At 48.5% G+C, this 15,370-nt stretch overlaps 2 protein-coding genes across 2 annotated transcripts; both read left to right on the plus strand.

Moving 5' to 3' along the window:
* The first annotated feature begins 1,404 nt into the window (after positions 1-1,404).
* Positions 1,405-2,412, plus strand: LOC135400588 (beta-1,3-galactosyltransferase 4-like). The gene has a single exon (XM_064632424.1). The coding sequence runs from the start codon at positions 1,405-1,407 to the stop codon at positions 2,410-2,412; it is 1,008 nt and encodes a 335-aa protein (XP_064488494.1).
* A 9,161-nt stretch (positions 2,413-11,573) lies between these two features.
* LOC135399832 (uncharacterized) lies at positions 11,574-14,181 on the plus strand. Its single transcript, XM_064631570.1, has 2 exons — positions 11,574-11,692; positions 13,122-14,181. The coding sequence occupies exon 2, from the start codon at positions 13,304-13,306 to the stop codon at positions 14,030-14,032; it is 729 nt and encodes a 242-aa protein (XP_064487640.1). The 5' UTR covers positions 11,574-11,692; positions 13,122-13,303; the 3' UTR covers positions 14,033-14,181.
* Positions 14,182-15,370: the final 1,189 nt, after the last annotated feature.

Below are 15,370 nucleotides of genomic sequence, written 5' to 3' on the forward strand. Positions count from 1 at the left end.
GACATGAAGAGTGTAACTTGCGACGTTGCTTTAGACATTATACTCATGTTTCTGAACACAGCACGGCTAGTCATGGTTCCCTTAACCTGCGGGCAGTTCTCAGTCTACGTTCGTGCGGGCGGTGTGTGTTTAATATATTCCTTCGCAAGAGCTGGAGCCCAGTGGGCGAGTTGGTTTTCGGAGTCCAAGCTAGCAGAAAATCTTTTCTTGACGAGTTGTGCAACTGCTTGTGCACTCTGTCTAGCTTACGGGCCCGAGATCAAGATGGCTGAAGAAGTAGTGGAAGACGTCAATGCCATCGTGTTCGTGAAAAGACCGCCAGAGTCCGACGTATGCAGCCTATGTACGCCATAAGACCCGGTGTGCGTGTATACCAACGTTAATTACCGCAGGGTGAATTTTTGTGACCGCGAAAGGTACAGGAAGTCGCCGGGTTTACAGCTTTGCTGTGCACATAGGATGGAAGTCCGCAAGTTGTTGGTCGCGTTGTGAACGCGCATGATACTGTCGTTTGGACGAAGCCTCATGGACATGTCTCCAATATTTAACGGCGATCAAGTTGTGTCTTAGACGTGTCGCGTTCGTCCGAACTTCCGCACCCGTTTCACGAAGCGTAGCTTCCCGACACCTGTTCACACAGGTTTCACTTAACGCGAAAGAAAACAATCTATTGTACATATTCATTCGCCGTCTATATAGGCATTGTATTTTAAGTGATCACCGCCTCTCTGTTTACGGTGTCCAATAACCTTTCAGTACCTGCTATACCGATTTCTGTCACCTCGATTTCCTTTTCGTTATCGGACTCCGGTATAAAAACCGGTACGTAACAACAAATGTAGTATACGCTATAATATTATAACAGTACAATACTATAATATTTAATTAAACGCTATTTTACTATCTCCGTCTTAATTTCCTAGTCTCCTGCTGGCGTTCGAACTAAAAATTAACGTCGCACCAGCAGACCGCTCGTCCGCCCAACATTAACCCCCCCCCCACACACACACACACACACACACACACGCACATACACACCAGCAGACTGCCCTTTTGCTCCAATTTTCTTCCTCGGTTCTGTAAGGTGCTTTAAAAAATGTCACGAAAAACTATTTTCACTTTCTCAGCACGTGGAACTGCTTCCCTGTTTTAGCAGTAGAACTTCGTTATTCGTTTTAACTGTTCTCGTTTTCGCAGTTTTAACCAGTACCAGTAGGATTCGAGTATAGTGTATACTGCAACGTTGAGGGACTATAATAGAAAAGGTAAAAGAAGTACTGGATTCACTCGTGCTGTTCATAATGGCCGTTAATCTAGTGTGACGCGTTGATTGGTATGTTGCGAACGCCTTCTTTATTAGTATGATTTTATTTTGGTGCTCCTCCGAGTCGCATTGCGCCGGACATGTACAGTTCGGAAGTGATGGTTCGTCCCAGATGTCGCTACCGCGTGCGCAGTCGCTGGCTCTTCACCGCTTCCATTTTCGTCTTTGGACTAGTCTCCATACTCACGCTACGAAGGCACACATCATCGAGGTCTAGAACCATTCTCTTCGACTCGGTCGCTCCTTACAGAGGCCGTAGCTACATTGGGACGAGGGCAACCTACAAGTTTAACCACAGTCCTCCAAACGGTACGTGCGTTTTAACCCGCAAGGACACAGCTACTTTTGTCATCCTCGTGGGTTCAGCTCCTCATCATTTCCCACTCAGAAATGCCATACGCGGGACGTGGGGCCGAGAAGCACGAAATAGCGGATTTGTTGTCGTCTTTGTCACCGGCAAGCCACCGCCTTCTTCCAAAGAATACGAATGGCAGCTGGGGCTGGACACCGAAGCTGCGGTAAATCGTGATATCCTCCAAGGAACCTTCATCGGGACGTACGGGACCATGACGATGCTGAATATCTTAGGCCTAAAGTGGGCAGCGGAAGCGTGCGGCTCAGCCGACTTCCTGGTGAAAATTTCCGACGATACGTACCTCAACGTGAAACGCCTGAAACAGTCCTTCGAGAACGTCCGGTACAAGTCCGCAGTGGTGTACGCGCGTGTTGACAACAGTGACACGCACTGGAACGGACACAGGCTTGCCCGTGCGCGACAGTCGATCTGTGTACCGTGCGGGTACGCCCTTAGTATGGACGTAGTGCCCATGTTGTTCAACTCCTCCCTAACGGGATCCTTTAATAGCATGGAAGACCTTTTCTGGGCGCATACTACGGGGACAACAGTGAAGTTGGAGAGCCTGCTCGATTTCGGAACGTACATCCGCGGTGTGACAACTCAGTGTGAGGTTAGGAACTTGATTACGAGTCATCAGCTGAACGCGTACGATATGGAGGTGATGTGGCGGGAGCTTCGCAATGCGAATAGTTCTTGCAGCCCCTCGAATAAGGATGAAGGCTTTCGTTGAAGGTCGTCCGACCTTTAAAGCTATGGGCACCACGACTCTTTAAACTTTCTTCTTGTCGTATTGAGATGTGGATGACTAGACTTGACGACATGACCGGTGTCCGCCGCATATTGGAACATATGAGAAACAAAGGATGTGCGACGTGGCTTGAATTACCAATGTCTGACAGATAGCGTAGAGGACCTGCGCTCCAGAATAGCGTCTTCACTATGTCATATTTTTACCACGTAGATTCACGTCCAAACTTGCACTTTTGCGTGTAAGAACCTTATCGCGTGCGCACTTTGGGCGATAATATAGTATATATTATGTGAAATCTTACATAAAAGTAAAGTTGTCTATTGGTAGCTACAAGGTATGGTCCTGTACAGTCAACTTTTCTTATCGAGATATGGATTTCGTTGAGAATCTTGCGAAGAAGGAAGGATAGAAAAAATTTGAGGGACGATTAATGTAATAGACCTTTTTATAAAAGCAAGCGCTACCTGTGGCACGCAAGGGATCATGGGAACTTAGAGCGCCTCCGAGCATTACGAGACGGCCAGAGGCGGAGGTAGAACAACAACATTCTCGGTGTGCGCAGCAGCAGGGTCAGCCGGTATAAACCATAACAAAAGCAGAAGACGGAGCAGTGCCCCTCAAAGTTCCCATGTTGCTTAGCGCCGCGCGCTAGGTGGCGCGCGATCTTTTTAAAATCGTCTATTGATGCGGCGGAAATGCGTTAGCGTTAGACGTATTTTCAAATGTATTTTTTACCACTAATCACTATTATTAATCACAACTAGCCACTATCACTAATCACTGTCACCACTACTCATCATTAATCACCAATTATCATTACTCACTCATTATCACTATCACCACTACATGACTACTGTCTACACACTACCTACTACCGTTCCTACTATCCAAATCTACTATATCTATACTTTTCTTCTCATATCGAACACCCTATGTCCCAACCCGGGAATTCACACATCCATCCGACAGACAGACGGTCACGATTTTCCAACATGGGGGTGCTAATGCTAACGCAGTAAAATCTACACAAGCAGATTTCGTAATGAGGATCACCGTTATGCAGCATTCTGATTCATGTTGATTTTCTGCCCAGTGGTACCACCATCAATAGTGCATATTACTACCAGGTTCTCAGGGATATGCATAAGGCGCTGAAGCAAATACGGCCGGGCCTCATCACCAAAGGAGTCCTCCTCCTACAGGACAATGCACACCTGCATACCGCGCATCTCACGACACGCACCTTACAGGAACTTGGCTGGGAGTTGCTGCCACATCCCCATTACAGTCCAGACCTCGCCCCCAGCGATTTCATTCTCTCCGAGCCACTGAAGGAGTTCCTTGGGGGCCTCCACTTCAGCTGCGACGACGAGGTCAAGAATGCGGTCCGATCATGGCTGCTACGCGCCGGTAAGGATTTCTACGCTGCTGGCATCCAAGCCCTCGTGAAACGCTGGGACAAGTGGATTAGTGCAGCTGGAGATTACGTTGAAAAATAAAACTAATTTCTCGCCTGTAACTTCATTTTACTTTTGCGAAAAATGAAAAGTCCCGGTTTGACTTGAACACCCCTCGTATTTTAACGCTTCCTAAGGAATATCGACAAGTTGAAGAATGGGCTTCCGGTATGACGTGCTCGGTATGGTGATCATGAATCGAATGACAAAAGAATGGAAGATTAGTGTGTTCATCCTTTGCAAAGTGCCATGGCCGCCGCCATGTTTCTGTTTGGACGTGGATTAAAGGGGCACTGAGGTGGACCCCATACTTGTTTTTTTTTGGGGGGGGGGGGGGCAGGAAGGAGCTGCGGGGTGCTCCGCAACAAAAAATCATGGTCGATCCGTTGGTGGATCCGACGGAAATGCGTTAGCATTAAACTTGAAAACCCTTTGGGAACCCCCCTTCACAACCTATTTCTATTTTTTCCCCCTTTGGGGGGAGGGTCTGTTTATGGGAGTAGCCGAATTTGTCGTGTGATGAATTCAATCTCGCCCTATTTTTTTTCGTCAACATCAGCATCCCCTTCACAAGCCACACAACCATCCAACAGCCCTTCACAAACGGTACACAACCCTTTACACGACCAGGAGCGCCGCCAGGATTTTTTCCATGGGGATCGGGGGGGGGGGTGGCACAGGACGGAATGTTTGGGGTGGTGGTGCGTCAACTGCGCCCGCAAGTAGATGTTCTCGACTCAGAAACCCTACGTTTCTGGAAGCCAGGGGGGCAACAGCCCCCCTTGCCCCCCCAGTGACGGCGCCCATGCACATGACCCTACAGAACGCAAACGCAAGGCGGCATCCGCAGCCAAACGAGCCTTTCTGGCTTCCTCCGATTCAGCTTGGGGGCGCCGTCTCGCAGCCTTAGCATTCTTTCGCCGCCGCTCAACCGCACAGCTTTCATAGCCCGTGACACGCCCACGCCAGACACGTCTGAACCTGTCGACCACCACAGCTGCACTGCAGATCGGCGCGAGGATCGCGAAGCTGCCATAGAAGCGTATTGTAGAGCAGAACTTACGTGACTTCCGGTGCTGGACCAGCGACGGAGGACTAACCACTTTTTCCTTTTTTGATTATGTCGACAATGACGTAGAATGACATGGAGCACGTTTCTCTGGCACTACTTTCCTCCTTTCTGCTCTGCTTCCCGTCTTTGTTGTTTCTCTCTTTCGTTGTTCTTTGGTTCGCGTTTGTTCGAATGTAGTGGGAGTTACGGAAAAGCGACGAAGCCTTGGCTCTTTTTGTCACATTAAGTATTTTATTGTGCGGTATACGTTTACGCAAGCGACACGTACACAGCATGTTTGCAGTAACGAAAACTACATGACATTAATATTGCTCCGGAATTTGCTTGAAGACGCCTGACGACGTCGGGTCGACTCGAGCAATTACTGCTATGGGGGGCTGAAGTTTAGTAACTGCAAGATTAAGATTAGAATCAGATATACAGCTATGCATGTGAAAGTTACAATGTAAACACAAAGACGAAAGTTGGTATTGACTGCATTGTCCCTATGGGGCGTGATGAGTGACCTAATTACAAAAAAAATATATATATATATATATTTTATTGCGCTACCTCACAATGATATATCCAGGCCGAATACCCAAAACTTTGCTTTGGAGCTACGTATAGAACAGTTACTAAGTTAACGTCGGATAAAACTTGAGCAAAATCATCAGAATCTTCAGACTTACCGTAGTGTCATGCGTTTAGACAGTACGACGTGAGCGGTTATTTAATCATAACATGAAAATGATATTGTTTTATGAAAAGAAATATAATCTACCCTCGTAACTGCAAAGCAACGCGGTCGGTCACAGTGTAGTCCGGGATTTACACTGACTGTTGAGCTACGTATCTACAAAACACGAAGTAAATGGCGAATGCGGTGTTGTAAGGCAACAAGCAATAACAAATATCTACTGTCGTTGACCGGGTACCCGAAGAACTAGGCGTTCGGACTCTCGAATCGTTGCTACACCAAGAAGCAGAGCAAAAATGTTGCGTAGGCATCTTCCCTGGCGGCTGTGACTTTTCGAAGACAGACATGGTCCGACCAGCGTTCTTAAACAGGAAAAATCGGAATTCATAGAACAACCCAACCGCTACACACAACGTGAGCCATCTAAGACAGACGACGGTTTGTAGCCGGCACAGCCGACGTGCTGTCGCCTGTTTGAGCGCTCGCGAACAAATTTGAAAACGGCCAATCATCGCTCAGAAAACAAATTCATCCTCATGGGACCCAATCAGTAAGCCACCGGACGTCGTCGCGACGTTAAACTTGTGACGTTTTCTGACGTCCGATGGCGTGAAACGCATGAAGCGCCTCACTTTATCCCGCAAAGGAACTCGCGAGTTTTGGGCCACTGGCGCCGCGTCGCGCCCTCCACACGCCCTCTCCTTCCCTCTCCACTCAAAGCGCAATGCGCACCGCGCCCTGGCTACAGACAGACGCCGCCGCGATTCTTTCGTAGCGAGGACTTTAATGCTAACACATTAATAAAATGAACGAAAGAAAGACGAGTGCAGGTGCAGTGCAGCCCGCGAGCGAGGTCTCTTTTCCGCACACCTTTCAAAAATCTTCCACCCTGCATAACATGCGTAAAGGAACAAGGGAAGGAGGAGGGTATGTTGTGGCGTCAGCTATCCCCCTGGCAGCTCCGATCATGTGGCTCTTGACGGAGACCGGCGCAGATCGAGCGGGAAAACGAAGAGCGTCAGCTGAGAAGAAAGAAAGGACAAAGGCACGGGACTTGCCGACGTCACGAGAGGGGATCGTGACGGCCGTCCGCGGCTGTTCTCTCCTGGTGTTTTTCTAAACTTGATTGTGCGGCGTCAGTACAGTGCTGGACAAAAGTTTACGAAACGCGCGAGCAGTGAATTTTCTCCTCGGCGCGACACCGTAGCATCGGGCGGGAGAAGCAGAGCTCACTCGTTCAGATGGGTGGGCGAGTGCCATAGTTGCGACACATGCACCGCGGTAGTTTCGCTATCGCTTAAATGTGCTCGCGAAGTGGTTTGCTTTGGTGTCGCTACCGGCGCACCCCTCTCCCCCCTCTGAACGAGTGAACGAGCCCGCTTTCCCGCACCGAGGAGAAAATACACCGCAGAGCGAAAATATTTTCTATTGTGGTTCGTGGTGGACAGCTTGACGAATGAGACAGGGTTTCGAGCCATGTTAAATGTCACCTCGCTGCTCCTTCAAAGTCCATTTTGACACGTCGCCCCATCCATGCTTTGCTCGGCACGCATTGCTGCTCGTTGTTACGCAGCACGCTTATTAGCTATTACGCCAGCAGATCGAACGTCGCGCATATGGCTGCGAGGCTGTGTGTATTTGGCGCTGGTGATTTTGGCATGATAATGATAATTAGCAGCAGAATTACCGAACTTCTGATGTTTTCTGACGAGCACGTGCCCCTTAACGTTACGTGTATTTGTTTTGATTGTTTGTCAGATACTCCAAGTATCCACAGGAGTATACACTGTGTACATGAGAGGCTCACGAGCATTTAAACAGCATTAAATCGGCGCATTAAAATAAGTATGGCTACATCGACAAGAATGTCGTGGCTTATCAGCGGTTTCCTCCAATTCCTCGCACTGTTCGGCTCCCGTCAACCTTAATAATAACACTGGAAAAAAATATGGTCTCGTTCCCGAGCGCGATTACAGCAACCCTTGGGGTCATGAAGAAATATTCATTGAATGAAATTATTCTGTTAGTTTAACGCAAGGATTTCTTCAATTAACATTCGCCCAGTGCCCCAAGGGTGGCTGTTATCGCACTCAGAAATGAGACCCGATTTTTTTCCCCAGTGTTATTATTAAGGTTGGCGGGAGCTATACGTTCAAAGCAGACGAATCTGATTATAAGGAGCACTTCAGCCGTTTAGCGTGGAGAAAACTAACCTGCAGGCGTCGCAGCAGGAAATATTTTATCGAACGGACGAAAGAGAACTTTGGCGTGTAACAGACCGCAAGAACTGAATCCGCTATATGGCCAGAGGCCCAGCATGACCCGATACTGCGTCGTCACGTGCTTGAGTAGAGCGCTGAATAGAGCGTTCAACAGGTGTCAACAGGGAGTGCTCCGAATGTGCAAACGTTTATATGGCAACCGCTACACCGCGTTAATTATAAGGCCTAGAAGGGCGACCCTCTTTCTGAATGTAGAAAACGGGACATAGATCGAGATTGAGGAATAGAGAGAACACTGGGCCATAGAAACGAGAAAAAACTTGTTTTTTTGTGTGTGTGGGGGGGGGGGGGGGGGGGAGCTGATGCTGGGGGAAGTGCGGTCAGCCTGTTCGGGGACGGCGACTCGATGCACCCAAAAGATGTTGGGATTCACTTTTTGGGACTTTCTCTGCATTCTTATGCTTCTTTCTCAGCATTCTTATGCATTCCTTACCTTAAAAATAAGTTGTTGTTTATGCTTCTGAATCATGTGCTGAACGATGTCAACGTGACGCCCACCAAGAGAGCACGTACTACACGTTTGACAATGGACTCTGCTACTAGATTCAGTTGAACATATGGCAAAGCAAATTCTTCGCGGAGAACTTCGTTGAAAACGCTCGCACGTTTTTCACCATTTCTCGCACTGTGGTGCCCTGCCACATATCTGTCCACAGACGGTTGCGTGACAGAAGACACAATGTATTCTGGACAGGCCCTCGTCACATGACATTGTCAACGTCAACATACACGTGACCAAAAACATGGCGGCGCTCAAGATCGGTGCCAAACCGTTCTGCAAACGCGCGATTGGGGTTTCTGTGCGTCGTTTTGTAATGGCTGTCGACCTTGCTAAAAGAACTCTTGCAGTAAAAAAAGTAGTTCTCCGAATGTAACCATGTAGCCTCGTACCGCTCTCCCAATGATGCGATAACGACAGCGATGCAAATGGCTCACTCAGCCGGCACGTTGCACACAGATTTCGGATATATGAGTTACAATGCTGAGTAAGAAGTACCGCATAAATTTGCACCAGCGAAAAGCGCTCATCTGTATACGTTTTGTGCTGGCAGGGAAATGTCGGAAAACGCCGAAACATAATATAAACAAAGTCACATGACATCAAAATACTGTTGCCTATGACATTATGACATGTGACCAGGACAAGATAGTGGTTTTGCCACAAGCAACCGCTTGAGGGTGGTTACAAAAATGGCGGGTGTAGGCAACGCCACCTAGAAAGAAAGCCTTAAACGACGTGACGTAACAATTAAATGACCGCCAATCACGCCAGTGCTTCGGCGGCCGTATTTATGGAGACAGGCCGCCACGAGCCGCATGGGCAGCCACTGGTAGCCACAGAAAGCCTGGGTTTGAAATCGTCTCATATATCGTAATTTATGTGAAAGGACTCATATATGTTAGTATGGGTCCCATGTCACTTTAGGTGGGACTCATATGAACCCATATAGGTCCGACATCCATATAAGTCTTGTACGCATATATGACCCTTATAAACTGGAAGGGGTCTTATGTGATTTCATATGAAACCTATATGACGCTAAATGGGACCCTTATAAGTTATATGGGACTCATGATTTCAAATGGGACCTATATGAACCCGGCCGCATGTGATTTTTCAATAGGGTCCTGACTTCGTATGTGTCACTGTGAAGGAGTGAGAAAAGGCAACCGAGAAGCGACCTTCAGCCTGAAGGTCGCTTCTCGCTTGGAAGCTCTGAAACCGAGGCGCGCGCGTGGGTGCAGTCGTCACGTGTCACGTGGTACACTTTCGGATTTTGCGCGCGTTCTTTCTTACCAGGGAAAAAACTCCACGCGGGGCGTACGCTGTAGGGAACAATTGCGATGCGTGTTTCTCGAGACGCTCTACAACGTTCCAATTCACATCTCGGCCCTAAAACGAATAATTAAAAAGCTCGCTAATTAATTGCGTCCAATTAATTAATCACCCACCGTGAAAAAATACAGGCCATTAGAACACGCGACTCCTCACAATATTCTGCAGGCTTTCATTCGCTTATGACGCACTGTGTTCTTTTAGATCCAGGTGCACGTTATCTCGAACACCCTGTGCATTTAATTAGAGCAGCATAGCAGGTTGTTAGTAGGGCAAGCAGCTCAAATGTTTACTCGCAACCAAATGTGAAAATAAAGTTTGCGACTGCATCATTGTTTTCGACGTGTCAACTCTTGCTCGAAATTTTCGCGCTTTCGCGCCCTTATAATTCGCGAAATTTTCAATTCGTGATATTCGTGACAACTAGTGGCGCGCGAGTACAGTAGGGGTTTTACACTTTACGGTATTAACATTACTATCTGGCGGTCATTCTGAGCCTGAACAAGGGCACAGAAAAAGCCCCACAGCTGCTATTGGTGTAATAATATTAATTTACATTTGCGTTGATAAAATGTTACAAAAGCGACGAATAGGACACAGTACCCCATATCACGCAGTCACAAACAGGTGGTAATCCCACTTTCACTTTGTGCCCTATTTCACGTTTTGCGGATTAAACTTCAGCTGCGGCACTGCAAGCCCAAGTGTTTTCACACACTATGAGCTCTCGTCGTACAGTATCGCCCCTGTTCGTCCCTGTGTGGGACGCTTCATTCATAACACGTCAATCAGATACAGCTGCGCCTCGTTTTGAGCACGTCGTCGTTGGTCAACGTATGCCGACAATTCACGTGACTGCATCACCCTGTATTCTTGCAACATGCGTGGGCATGTCATGTCACATGTGTGCCATGGAAAGGTCCCACTAAAAGTGGGGCAGAAGTGCGCTCGGTCGTCAACCTTTTAAAAGGGATACCTATATATATAGCACCACATGGCGCCATTAAACGCGTGAGGGATATGCCAGTCATATGGTTCACCAGCGACGAGAGTGGCAAATTCCCGAAACAAGATGCAGTGGGCTTCCTTAATTCTGGCCATCGCCTGTGAGTATTATGTGAGACAGTAATGGCCCTATAGGCATTAAACCTATGGCCGTATGCAAAGGCCGTATTCTGGCGAAAGCTGCCAGACGGCTAAGGTCAATTACGATCATGTAGTTGCTTGGTGGATTCGGCTACAGTGACAACATGTGTTACTTACGATTTTGGGTCAAGTTTTCAATCACCTCCCGTACTTTCTGCTTCGCGTTTTGAACTCCGATGTTTGCAATAGACCACTTTCTGTTTACAAACATGTGGCGTCCCGAGAAGACCGGTTCGAGGTTATATTTTGCTCTGGTTGGCAAGAAGCGGGAAAAACGCGTCGGCTGATAGGCCGATAAAGCTGATAATGCCCACCAGCATGCTTTGCGCGGCGGGGACACGTAATCGATGACGTAGGGGTGCAAGTGGTCTATACATCGTCAGTCTCCTGGGAAACAGGACCACTGATATCGCCTTTGGCGTCCGCGATTTCTGATATATCCTCCTGATATTTGTAAAAGTTCTATCCTCCACTTCCGTCGACGAAGCCTTCCCTATCCATATGGTATAATTTGGAGCTAATCACTGAAGAGTGCACAGCGAAGTTCAGTTCTCAAAGCGAGACGATAAGAGCGCCTTGAAGAGATTGTGTCAATTGTCGAGATTATCGATCCCGGTACTTTCTGCGCGCGACATTATATACGCACTTTCGAAGTTACGGAGTTTTGGGAACGGCGTTTCCTGCGTATCTCCGTTTCTCCAGTAAGGCCTTATCGCTGCCGTACTGCATTACCTGAATCTCAGTTTCTTGCTTCGGCCATAAGGACTTGCACGCGCGGTTTTACTGGTACGTTGAAAAATTGGCGAAGAATATGTTTCGTTTGCATCCCATGACTGAAGTGTGTTTCCTCGTTCATACCGATAGAATATGCGTACATAAACACGGTCCTGCAGGGTTCCTGTTCTTGGACCCGTCCACTAGTAAATGCTGCTGCAGACCACTGTCTAAGATGATCGCCTTGCACCCCCGAGAGGTGACCGCGCTTCCGTTTCCAGCACCGGCTGTGTCTGCCTCGGCGTAATTTCCCACGGTTTTACTTCAGACGCTGTAACACAAATGTCCCCACAGCTCAGTATGAAGTCGACCCTGGACGCAGTCTCCCTGGAGCAGCATGGCACCATATGGGAAGGCGTATGATCACTCGGCAATAAAGCGCCATTCGACCAACCGACAACCATAAAAAGAGCACAACCGGGCCTATTCACCTACAACTATATATACGATATCTCATTCGATGTGCGATTTTCTCGCACAGAGTGTACTAACTGACCTGCACCAAGATTTAAAAGAGGATAGAGCGCTCTCTCTGCGAATGAAACCGACTGAATGTTGTTAATAGCCGCATGTCGTAGCAGTCATTATCGTTTTCCACTGTCCTAATAATTTGACGAGGCTGATTATAGCTAACTTTGGAAATGAAGCTTTAAGCTCCAAGGTGTCAACTGGAAAGCTGTTAGAAGCTTTGACGTGAAACACCCTAACCGAGGTGTTCCCAACGAAGTGCACTTCAGGCGACTCCTTTTGTTGTTCATTTGCAAAAATAAAAAAAATAAAAAAAAAGTAGCCCCCGAGGTAAGCACCGCCCTCCACTTGTTCCTTTTTTATTCCGTGTTAGCTCCACGAATCCACTGTGGCTATGAGCGCGTACAGATGTGGACAGATGGAGTGAGGACAGCAGGAAGGACTGGGGGACAGGGGGTTAGTATGCTTCGCGGGCCGACTTCATTGGGAACTGGGTCGACATTCGTCTGGGAAGTCTTCGGAAAATCCACTGAAAACTTCTGACGGCACATCCGGTTGTAGGATTCGAACCCGCCACATCCCAGTCTTCAGCACGACCTTGGCTACCACCAACGTGCCGCTGGTCTTGTTCTTATTGGCTGCACAAGCTAGCCGCAGCACTCCACGTCGCGACAAATAGTCCGTTGACGTCAATACTATAGATGATCAATAGTCGGCACCTGGTGGCGCCAAAATATTATTCCTCCGGCGCAATAACTCTATTTGGGTTGACTATTCTGTCTATTTCGTGTCGTTCTTAGGCGGAACAAGTACAGTACGTGCCAACGCGTGTGCACAATCGTGGCGCGAGGTACAGACAGGCACGCGGATGTAGATACAGTACTAGCAGACTTTGCAGCATTGTCATACTGTTCTTTGAATGTATATGGCTACAGTTGTCTTTAACGTCATCGCTATTACACGTCTTCTGCAGGTCCTGCGTTCTTCCTACAGGGATTTACATGCGCTAGGCTCCGCTCAGGTGTTCAAGCGTCTGCAGAGGACGCAGCCAACGCAGAGGCAACGGTTAGTCAAAGAGAAGTAAAAGTTGGCAGGAGACGTAAGAGCTCAGCAAATGATGTCGTCCCTGCAAACCTAAACGGAATTGAGGACAGTATGAAAGCTCTGAAGAGAAAAGCAGGAAGGCTTCGAGAAAAGGGGGAAGACATCGCACAGCAGTTACAAGACGACATTCCACAGATTCAGGGCGCAGGTCTTACACCGCAGGATGCACCGAACCAAGCTGTGGGCGTGAATCTGGCATTAAACCAACAGGGCATGCAAGTAGAAGCTCGAGCGAACGACGTCCAACAGCAGATGGACAGCCAGGGCGAGCAATCGCTGGATGCTGTGAATGGCGTCAGAAATGCACTTTCGAAAGGCGCGAAGGAAACGGCAGAGCAGATCACGGAACAGAACAACCAATTCGCGGAAGGAGCTGACCAATTGAAGGACACATTAAAGGACAAAAAGGGACAGCTACTAAGTGAACTTGCGGGTACAGGGATGCAACTCATGGAACAGAGGCAACAGAATTTGAAAGCACAACAAGACACGAGAAACGCGGTCAATAATCAGAACGACCAGCTGTCCAGAAGCGCCATAGACACGGCCAGAGAGTTGCTGGACCTGAAGCGCCATATCAATCAAGTCGACGAAGACATCAATGACGAACTTAACAAACAGATAGATCAGATATTGATAGGTACGGGAACTCGTCTAGGCAGTGCTCTGGCACAGCAGGAGCAAATCGCAGATAGCGTAGACAGAGCGAACGCGCAGCTCTCCAGGAACAAGGTCGACGAGGTCCGCAAGGCAATAAACAATGTGGCAAATGGCAGTTGAGAGCCGAGAGGGACGAACCGTTGGCCGATGCTCGAGCCAGTAAGCGTACCGGTCCACACTTGGGTCATACGGCAGTCGAAAATGATAAACGTGATTTCCCCGTGACAGTGCACTGTATCGTAACATTCAGTTGTGTGCAAGTTGGTGCAATAAAGGAAGTAAAGGCAAGCTGTTGTTTTGTCTGCCTGCCAGGATGACGCGCATATGTCGCCATTACGGCAGGACCATGCGTCCTGTTCCGGCTTTGCGTGTGTGTGTTTATTCCATGTTAGCACCGCGAAGCAACTGTGGCCATGAGCAGCGTACAGACGTGAGCAGGTGGGGAGATGACAGCAGGAATGAGTAGGGGTCAGGGGTGTCTAGTACGCGTCCTGGACAGACTTCAAGGGGAACTGTGCCGCCATTCGTCTTGTTCCGGCTTCGTACGGAATATATTACACCATGGCCGTGCTCAAACGGCGACATGGCGCGCAACCAGTAGACGCTATACAATAGTATGAGAACAGTCAAAATCTCTTATATGGAGAGAATCAAGCGTGCAACGTTCACAATAATTATGACGATATTTGAGTATAAATTATGGCGACCTGCGAGCAAAGGGTGCGCAATTTCCTAAGGTGACCTTGAAGCGGATAAGGGGCTTGCCCCCTCTTGAAATGATTGCACAGAATTGCCCCAACCATTACACAGAAGTACGACCTACTACGATGGTTAGAGAGATGGACGGAGAGCGATAGTCTACGATAGCGGGCACTAGAAGAACGAGACGAGATAGGCCCCATCTTCCTGTGAAAATGTGTCTGCTACTAACACGGCATGGTGTCTGAAATGGCCTAATATGTTTCGTCCTTGCCAGCTGACGTCATGCCACGAGTCATAGCTGGGCGTCCTCACTCATGAGGACCCTCATGAAGACGCCTCACCCTCACCTCACGACGATGAGGTGAGGGTGAGTGAGGCCAGACAACCCTGAACGTTCCTCAAGAGGACAGTCGTGAGGCATTGTCCCTCATGAGACCCACCATGAGGGCCCTCACGAGATCAGTCGTCGTGAGGGCACAACGTATTCCGTGAGGAGCCTCACTGATGAGGCCGTGAGGCCTTTCATGAGGGACCTCAAGGATGAGGCCGTGAGGCCTTTCGTGACGGATCTCACGGTTGAGGCCATGAGGCCTTTCGTGAGGGGCCTCACGGATGAGGTGAGGGGTTTGGGCTCCTCTTTGCGGATGCCAAACACTAACGTTAAACTTCACTGTGACAGTAACAGCTGTTACCAAATTTATCCAAGCACAGCACGAAACCTATAAACAGTTTAATGCCGCGTAGTATCATTAGCAC

Source organism: Ornithodoros turicata, chromosome 7, assembly GCF_037126465.1.
Source record: "Ornithodoros turicata isolate Travis chromosome 7, ASM3712646v1, whole genome shotgun sequence".
NCBI lineage: Eukaryota > Metazoa > Arthropoda > Arachnida > Ixodida > Argasidae > Ornithodoros > Ornithodoros turicata.